General features: G+C 42.8%; 1 protein-coding gene across 1 annotated transcript in view; it reads right to left on the bottom strand.

Moving 5' to 3' along the window:
- cp (ceruloplasmin) overlaps positions 1 to 10,000 on the bottom strand; it is a gene marked incomplete at its 5' end in the record, with an annotated part of 20,240 nt that overhangs the window by 3,894 nt on the left and 6,346 nt on the right. The window contains 10 exons of the mRNA XM_083647371.1: positions 173 to 244; positions 445 to 500; positions 3,457 to 3,563; positions 3,725 to 3,853; positions 4,208 to 4,347; positions 5,584 to 5,791; positions 6,412 to 6,624; positions 7,927 to 8,077; positions 9,143 to 9,357; positions 9,800 to 9,844. Coding sequence (XP_083503497.1) covers positions 173 to 244; positions 445 to 500; positions 3,457 to 3,563; positions 3,725 to 3,853; positions 4,208 to 4,347; positions 5,584 to 5,791; positions 6,412 to 6,624; positions 7,927 to 8,077; positions 9,143 to 9,357; positions 9,800 to 9,844 — 1,336 coding nt within the window. The remainder of the gene's footprint in view (positions 1 to 172; positions 245 to 444; positions 501 to 3,456; positions 3,564 to 3,724; positions 3,854 to 4,207; positions 4,348 to 5,583; positions 5,792 to 6,411; positions 6,625 to 7,926; positions 8,078 to 9,142; positions 9,358 to 9,799; positions 9,845 to 10,000) is intronic.

A 10,000-nucleotide genomic window follows, 5' to 3' on the forward strand; every position in this document is an offset into this window, starting at 1 on the left:
CAAAAACTCTGTGTGAACAGAGATGGGCTGTATTTTCAGTACTTTTGTGTGTTTTGTTATTTGTATTTGGCTGGACAGAGAATTTTCATAAAGTGTAATTTTCATGAAAAAAAAAAAAAGCTTTTGGATGTATTTTCGCCCATCTCTTCACCTATAGACTTTCTCTACCTACCAGCTCTCATTCTCATCAAAGACCATGAAGAGCAGTGCAAACTCTTCTGCCTCCTTCTTCATACCTAGAGACCTGCAAGCAACACAGTTTCATGTATTACCATCTGAAATAATAAAATAACCTGACAGAGTTGAAGGTTTTTAACACACGGTCAAAACAATGGCTGAAACGGAAACTTGCATAGCCCACTGTACATTCAAACACGAGGAGTGCACTTAGGGGAATCTGACGGAGTGCAGAGTGCACTGTAGATGTAGTGGAGAAATACTCACCTGCCCCAGCTACGTCGACAGATCACCAACGGACCAATCAGACCGCTGTACAGGTCCTGGGGGGGGGGGGGGGGGGTGGAGAGACCAATAACGTGTCAATGACTATTATGTTAACATGCACAAAATATTCCGTTTTTGCCCTTACTCGGAAGAAGATAATATTCCTACTAAGCTGTTTGCATGGCTCGTGAAACTGAACATTCCACTAAAATTCCAGTTTACATGTAGTACTGTGTGTGTGTGTGTGTGTGTGTGTGTGTGTGTGTGTGTGTGTGTGTGTGTGTGTGTGTGTGTGTGTGTGTGTGTGTGTGTGTGTGTGTGTGTGTGTGTGTGTGTGTGTGTGTGTGTGTGTGTCTGTCTATGTGGTGTGTATGTGCAGAGATGGGCAGTATTTGAAATACTTGTATTTGAAATACGTATTTCAACTACTTTTTTGTATTTTGTAATTTGTATTTGGCTGGGCAGAGAAAAATGAGATGTAATTTGTATCAAGATACTTTCAGATCTTGTATTTTGTGTATTTCAAATACATAAAATACATTTTTCTTTTTATTCTCAAATTGACACATGTAAACATTGACACAGGTTTAAACTAAAGATGGAGAAATTAGTTGTACTAAAAACAACTAAGTGAACTAAACTGAAACCTGATATGAATAAACAGAGAAATTACTTGTACTAAAAAACAACTAACTGGACTGAACTGAAACCTGATTTGAATAGGAGAAATTAGTTGTACTAAAAACAACTAAGTGAACTAAACTGAACTGAAACCTGATATGAAAAGATGGAGAAATAAGGTGTATTGAAAAACAACTAACTGAACTGAAACCTGATGTGAAAAGATGGAGAAATTAGTTGTACTAAAAACAACTAAGTGAACTAAACTGAAACCTGATATGAATAAACAGAGAAATTACTTGTACTAAAAAACAACTAACTGGACTGAACTGAAACCTGATTTGAATAGGATAAATTAGTTGTACTAAAAACAACTAAGTGAACTAAACTGAACTGAAACCTGATATGAAAAGATGGAGAAATAAGGTGTATTGAAAAACAACTAACTGAACTGAAACCTGATGTGAAAACATGGAGAAATTAGTTGTACTAAAAACAACTAAGTGAACTAAACTGAAACCTGATATGAATAGATGGAGAAATAAGTTGAAAAAACAACTAACTGAACTAAACTGAAACCTGATATGATTCAGAATAGATAGAGAAATAAGTTGTACTGAAAAACAACTAACTGAACTAAACTGAAAGCTGATATGATTCAGAATAGATTGAGAAATAAGTTGTATTGAAAAACTAACTAACTGAACTAAACTGAAACCTGATGTGAATAGCTGAAGAAATAAGTTGTACTGGAAAAACAACAACTAACTGAACTATACTAAAACCTGATATGAATAGATTGAGAAATAAGTTGTACTGAAAAAAAACCTAACTGAACTAAACTGAAACTTGATTTGAATAGGAGAAATTAGTTGTACTGAAAAACACCTAACTGTCATAAACCTGATTTGAATAGATGGAGAAATTAGTTATACTGAAAAACTATAACTGAACACCAAAGTACCCTAATGAAAATCAAAAATGTCTTTCTGTTGCTACAAGGATGTCTGAGCTTCACTGTGCATAATGATGGCTGTGCAGATTTTGACACTAGAATGGTGTTACCACTGCTGATAGTGGAAAGTTGTATTCAGTGAGTGATTGTTCTTTAGTAATTATGTTCTAGATAGCCAGGTTGTTTTGGATTTTGTTTATGAAGCAGAATGAGGGGAAGTCATTTTAAGGATGTAAGGATTTGAACAAGAGTCCAATTTCATGGAAGGCCTTTTTTGCTTGAGATGCAGTTTCTCATCGTTCCTCTCACCGATTCACAATTTCACAACCTTAGACAGGATGTGCATCAGGGCATTCAATTCCTGAAATGTAACCTTTTCTAGTTGTATAAATATGTTTGCACGTTAAATAAATACTGTGACGACAAGTTACTGACATGGTGGTGAATGTGAAGTTGTTTAAAGGGGACCTACTATGCCTTTTACCTATTTCAGTTATTTATATATTGTGTTATGATGTCAGATATCTATGGCTAAACATAGTCAAAGTTCCAAAACTTGAGGTTAACATGCAGAAATGCTGCCTTTAAGTCAAAAGCCCTCACAGAAGGTGATTAACAGCTGAGCTGAAGGAGAAATTAGTTCTACTGAAAAACAACTAAAACTAAAATGGAAGAACTGCAGTGTGTTAGGGAGTACACATACTGTGACAGAGGACTAAAGAGAGGATTTACTGTCTAAGGAAACCAGAAAATGTCACTTTTGAATAGCTGAAATCAGACAATTAGGACATTTTCCTTAAAGAAATGTCTCTAAATGATTAATAGATCATCAAAATAGGCAATTCATTTAATATTTGGCAATTCATCTATGAATTGACTAATCATTGCAGCTCTTTATAAGTTTTTATAAAATGTATTTTCATGTATTTTCAAAATACAAAATACGTATTTGTATCTCAAATACATTTTCAGACAGGTATTTTGTATTTGTATTGTGATACATTTTTTGAGCAAGTATTTGTAATTTGTATCAAAATACTTTATGATGTATTTTCGCCCATCTCTGTGTATGTGTTACCTTGGTAACGTCAACAGTAGAGTAGTACGCCCCGACAGAACACAACTCTGTGTGTGTGTGTGTGTGTGTGTGTGTGTGTGTGTGTGTGTGTGTGTGTGTGTGAGTGTGTGTGTGTGTGTGTGTGTGTGTGTGTGTGTGTGTGTGTGTCTGTCTATGTGGTGTGTATGTGTTACCTTGGTAACGTCAACAGTAGAGTAGTACGCCCCGACAGAACACAACTCTGTGTGTGTGTGTGTGTGTGTGTGTGTGTGTGTGTGTGAGTGTGTGTGTGTGTGTGTGTGTGTGTGTGTGTGTGTGTGTGTGTGTGTGTGTGTGTGTGTGTGTGTGTGTGTCTGTCTATGTGGTGTGTATGTGTTACCTTGGTAACGTCAACAGTAGAGTAGTACGCTCCGACAGAACACGACTCTTGCTCTGCAGTCGGTCCTGTGTTCTTGTTAACGTACCAATAGTAGGTGTGGGTCTGACCTGGGAAAGGCACAGGTGTACTTTTCAGGATCTAGAGTCCCATATTGTGTTGAGAAACTCCACTTCCACACACTCACGCATGCACACACACACACACACACACACACACACACACACACACACACACACACACACACACACACACACCTGCCTGCCTGTACCTGCTGGGGTGGGGTGGACATCAGGGGTTTCTGTCTTGACTCCGTGGGCATGAATGGAGTAAGGCCTGGACGCCATGTTCTTAAAAACTATCTTCACCTTATCCCCCACATCAGCATGGATCATAGGACCTGAGAGACGAGGAGAGAGGAGGGGAGGGGAGGGGAGAGGAGAGGAGAGGAGAGAGAGGAGAGGAGAGGAGAGAGGAGAGGAGAGGAGAGGAGAGAGGAGGAGGAGGAGAGGAGAGGAGAGGGGAGGAGAGGAGAGAGGAGAGGAGAGGAGAGGAGAGGAGAGGAGAGGAGAGGAGAGGAGAGGAGAGGAGAGGAGAGGAGAGGAGAGGAGAGAGGAGAGGAGAGGAGAGGAGAGAGGAGAGGAGAAGATGAAAGGAGGGCAGAAGTGTCAAACTGTCTCTGTTTGACTTTTACACTATGAATGATGGCGGTCTTTGTGACTAACCGCACATTACCCCCACTCTCCCAGCCTACCCATAATGCCGAGGTGTTCCATATCGGCCGGTCTCTCCACCTGATTGGTGAACTTGCTGTTGGTGAACTGGCGGTAGACCACCTTCTTGTAACGGGAGCCTATATACCTATGCTGCTGGTCTATAAAGACTGAACCAGGACTGGAGAGAGAGAGAGAGACAGAGAGAGAGAGAGTCAGACTTATTTATGTGTGTAATATCTACATACAAATATCTCTGTGGGTCTCGCCCATTTACTGAATGCGAATTTCATGGCAAAAAGAAATCTCCCATCATGGGACTCAAAAATTCTTTATTGAAACCATTATAAAAATGTGATATGGTCTCGTCTGATTCTAAATATAGCTGAATCACTTGGTTTGACCAAGTAATTTTTTTTTATTTTCATGAAACCTCTATGGAAAAATTAATGGGGAATGAAATCTCTAAGGTCCTATGCCAAGCCAGCCACCAGGGGGCGATCAAGATGTGTTGGCTTCACTTTTTGGGAGCTGTTGTGATGTCCATGGTTTATTTATATAGTAAGTGATTGGAACTCCTGAAATTGTTTTGGGTCAATAAAGTCATGTTCACCTCCATCATATCGGTGGTGGACGACACTTTAAAGTCGAGCTGAAATGAAAAATTACTTTTTAACTATTTTATCACATGCATGGTCGTAGAGTGCACATATTTATTTGCTCCCCGCCCCCCAAGAAAAATCACAACAATTACATTTCTTTGGATTTTTATATCAAAATTCAACCATGTTTTCTTCATGCAAACAAAATCTACAGTGTGCTCAGATCAACATACTAACCAATTTCAACCAATAATATGACATCCGGCATCCGGTCAATTCATCTCAAACTGTCATTCTCCAGCAACTGTGCGGTGCTGACACAGAGCTAACGTTAACTAGCTAAGATGTTTCTGCGGGGGCACAAAGGGTCCAACATGTACGGTCTCACTCCCAGGACCAAATAGTCATCCTCTCCTTCGCCGTCCTCTGTGACCGGTGGCTCGAGGGGTACGTCTGCCTGCTAACAGGGGAGATGAAGGAGGGGAGTTCGTCCTCCGCAACAGAATGGAGGCTAACATTAGCAAGGCTAGCAACCAATTTGTTTTGTTTTGTTTTGTTCCGACACACCCACTTTTCAACGGTCCAATCAAACTCCTCAAACCATTATGTCCCGCCTCTCTAGCGGGCCTGACAAATTCCTCTCTCTGGTCCCGCCTACAGTTAATATTTCACTCAGAAATACATCACGATAAGGAAGTTAAACACTCTGGAAATGCCATTTCAGCTCGACTTTAACCTGTAAACTAGTCTGACACTGCATGTGTGTGTGTGTGGGCACCCATGTGTGTGTGTGGGTGTGTGCGTGTGTGTGTTACCTGTTAGCCAGTCCGTTGAACATGGCCGTCTCCCAGGTACGGTTGGGGGCGTAGTCCCAGTCGAGCTCCATGGCAGCGATGTAGTAGGTCTTAGAGTGCAGCATGATCTCTCCCTGACGCTGGAACATGCTGCACTTCTGCACCGTGTAGTTAGCTCGCATCCCGCCGTCATACCCGTTCACCGTCGCAGACACCACCTCAAACTGACCTGCAACACACACACACACACACACACACGCACACACACACACACACACACACACACACACACACAATCATTTTACAGCGGGGCCTTCAAAAATAAGGTGCATATAGCCTGGTTCAAAAAACCGGTTTGTGTCTCTATAGCTAATTTCTCCAATAATGAAAACTGTACAGGGGGTGAATTTGTTATAAAAACACACCCGTTTACAGTCTATGGCTGCAAACAGAAGTCTGTTTGTATAGAAGTGAATGGGAAAATGACCCTATTTCTCACTTGATTTGTGACCTCGGTAAACACTTTCCTAATGAGTTCATGGTCTCAATCGCTATAATTTCAAGTCTTCTTCAATAAATAATAATAAATAATAAAGCATGATGTTCATTTAGTAAATGATGATTCCATTGAGAGTCAAATAGACGATAAAGCAGACTATGCTTTGGGGCCTAATTAAAAGTGTGGCTTGTCCAGTGATCAGGCAGCTCGCCGATCACAGATATGGTCGCTTCTGGCTCCAAAAAAACAAGATGGCGACGGTCAAAAAGGCTTCAATACGGGAGTCCACCAAACCACTGGGTGAGGTCACGGTGGCTACTTCCATATTGGTTTCCAGTCTGGTTTCCTACCCATGCTGTCAGGCTCCATGGTGACGGTGTGTGAGATGTGAGGGAACACGCTGATGCTGTCGCGTCTGTTCTGCCGGTACAGGAAGCGGTTGCCGTGGAAATAGAGGCTGTGGATGTCCGTCTCCGTACCCAGTCCCGACAGGTGCCACGTCACTTTGGCCGCCTTACACATGGTCAGGCCTGGAAGGTTCCTATACACAAAGCCATTGATGGCTGAGAGAGAGAGAGAGAGAGAGAGAGAGAGAGAGAGATGATCTTAACATCTCACATAAAAATACATTACAAAGAAATAAATAAATACATAGAAACAGATGCAGAATGTCTGGGTGATATGACCCAAAAATCATATCTCTGTATTTTCAGGCTGAATGGCGATACACAAGCTCAGTATTTTCTCCCAAGTGAGCTAAATGTTCAGTTGTAAGTCAAAAGCACATGTAGGGCTGGGCGATATGGACAAACAGACAATTTTGATAAATAATCATCAGTAATGTGATATGACTATGTGGGTAAAGGCCAATAATAGAACAGCTAGAACAGTCTGGTAAGTTCAGAAAATGACATCGCTTTACTGAAATGCAGCCTTTAAGACCATGAAAAGACAACACTTTCAGTAGTAATATCTATTATATGATATCCAAAATCTAAGATATCTAGTCTCATATATCAATAGATATAATCACAATATTGCCCAGCCATAAAGTGTGTGCGCGTGTGTGTGCGCGAGTGTTGTGGAATAAATGGATGCTCTCTCATGGCTGGTCTGAGTTTGATTCCAAATTTATTTATGAAGACAAACTTCTTTTATATTATTGGTCCCCTCAATTCACACAATGAGAGGAAACCACACCACTTAGCTAATCGTCCATACTTGGTAAAAGTCAAATCTATATGTTGGTGCAGCTATATTTAAATGTGTAGGGGGGTACGGTGGAGCAGTGGTAAGCGCTGTCGCCTCACAGCTTGAAGGTCCTGGGTTCGATTCCCACCTGGGACGCTGTGAACACTGAAGGAATGCGTGCCCGTCCGCATGTCCTCGAGTGCCCACCGCCCGGGTGGGGTCGTCAAAAGGGCCTTTCTGTGTGGAGTTTGCATGTTCTCCCCGTGCCTCCCGGGGGTTTCCTTCATATAGGAACCCCCTTCACCAAAACATGCAATATCCTGGTTGCTAATGTGGTTCCTCCTCTGGTCGTTAAGGGCGCCTGTTCAGAGCGAGGGGAACATTGTTGGAATAGCGTGAACCTCCCATGTGCTATGTCCTACCGGTGAAGCTTCCTCTGTCAGGTGAAAAGAAGCGGCTGGCTAACTGCCCATGTCTCGGAGGAAGCATGGAGCCAGTTTCGGCTCTCCCCAGATCGGCAGAGGGTGGAGTAGCAACCAGGATAAATAAAATTAAACTAGCACTAATGGGGGATAAAAATGGGATAAAAAATCTGGGAAAAAATATATTTTTTTAAATGTGTAAAATCGACCATACGAGCGTGCGTGCGTGCATACATATGTATGCGTTCTCACCATGCATCATGTTGCTCTGAGTGAAGCCTTCATCCTCCTTGTTGACGGTGGTGGGAGCCGTGGTGAAGGTCCTGATGTTGTCGTCCAGATACCAGCTCTTGTTCTCATCAAACACTGTGGCCAACAGGTTGAACTCTTTATCATAGTTCTTCTATAGGAGGGGAAGAGAGAGAGAGAGAGAGAGGGGAAGGAGGGAAAGAGAGAGAGGGGAGAGAGGGAGGGAGAGAGAGGGGGGAGAGGGAGGGAAAGAGAGAGAGAGGGGGGAGAGAGGGAGGGAGAGAGAGAAAGAGAGAAGCACTCTTACAGAGCAGAAATAGTTCTCTGTTGTCTCTTTGCAGAGGTGTGGACTCAAGTCACAGACGAAAAAAGTCACAAATTTGACGATTTTACACTCGACTTGACAAAAAACAAACAAAAACTTGCAACTTGACTTGGACTTTAAAACCAATGACTCGTGACTTCACTTGGACTTGAGCCTTTTTACTTGAAAAGACTTGATACCTTCCCCCAAACTAAAAGATTAAAATGTATATTAATGTGATGATGATGATGATGACATGGACATGGGGTCACATGATGGGCAGACTCCCTTCCAAGGTCCTGGGGGGTGCCTGGGATGGATGTTCCCATGAATACTACTCCCCTGACCTCATTCTGACATCATCAGTGACATCATCAGTGATGTCATAAATCCCACAATTATGTTGTGCCCATGGTGCATCATTTCCACGTCCGGGCGTCTGGGTAGTGTAGCGGTAGATTCCATGCCTACCAATGCGAGGGGTGCAGGTTCGCATCCTCGTGTTACCTCCGGCTTGATCGGGCGTCCATACAGGCATGATTGGCTGGTGTCTGCTCGAGGGAAGCCGGATTGGGGGTATTTGTCCTCATCGCTGCACTAGCGCCTCCTCTGGTCGGTCGGGGCGCCTGTTCGGAGTGAAGGGAACTGGTGGGAATAGCGTGATCCTCCCATGTGCTACGTCCTACCAGTGAAGCTCCCGCTGTCAGGTGAAAAGAAGCAGCTGGCAACTGCGCATGTATCGGAGGAAGCATGGTGCTAGTCTACAGCTCTCCCCAGATCGGCAGAGGGTGGAGCAGCAGGGGGAAAATTGGCGAAGTACAATTGGGGAGAAAATGGGGTAAAAATCTGAAAAAAGATCATAAAAAAAGATATAAAACACTGACTCGGTCCCATCGTGTGTCCCTCTCTCCTCACCTGCACGCCTTTCTTCAGCGTCTGGGGCCGACAGACGAGCAGCGGCCCCACCAGCCCAGAGTGTGTGTCTTTAACAGGATCCACTGCAGAGTAGTACAGGTAGGTCAGACAGTCCCCCTCGCCTTCCACTGGCCCCGCCCCCTCAGGGACCACCCACTCATAGCTGTACATCGTCCCGGGTCTGACCAGAGCGGCCGGGGGAGGGGTCACGACCCCTAGACAGGGAGAGGTCAGGAGAATTAGTAAAAGCCAGAGATGGGAAAAGTACACACATACAAGTACTGATTTAATTTGTTTATTCAAGTAAAAGTAAAAAAAAAAGTACAGGCTTTCAAATGTAATAAAGTATAAAAGTAAAAGGTATTTCTACCGGCGGATGCTGTGCAAAGCTAATTGAAAATGTTTTGAAAATCTAAGGAGTAGAAAGTACAGATATTTGTGTTAAAGGGAGTAAAAGTAAAAAAGTTGAGGAAATACTCAATAAAGTACAGATACCTGAAAATCCTACTTAAGTGCAGTAATGAAGTATTTGTACTTAGTTACTATGAATCTCTGGTAAAAGCAAGGGTTTTTAATGGACAGTTTTTGATGATTTGATTTGAGATGCTGGAGGGAAGTTAGGATGCAGGTGTCATGGAGGACTACTGATCTACTCACTTGGTTCCCTCCTCAGCTCACGCAGTTTCTTAGCTGTGTAAGACTCTGGAGTGGAAGAGAAGACAAGAACAGTATTAAAAAACAAAAACAAAGAGGGTGACAATGCCAACAACACATAACACACTGTCTATCTGATAGTGAGGTAACACAGTGGTGATTGAGCCTATGGCCCATTGATGGAAGCCTTTGCATTTTCAGTAT

This window comes from Poromitra crassiceps, assembly GCF_964638095.1.
Source record: "Poromitra crassiceps genome assembly, chromosome: 12".
Classification (NCBI taxonomy): domain Eukaryota; kingdom Metazoa; phylum Chordata; class Actinopteri; order Beryciformes; family Melamphaidae; genus Poromitra; species Poromitra crassiceps.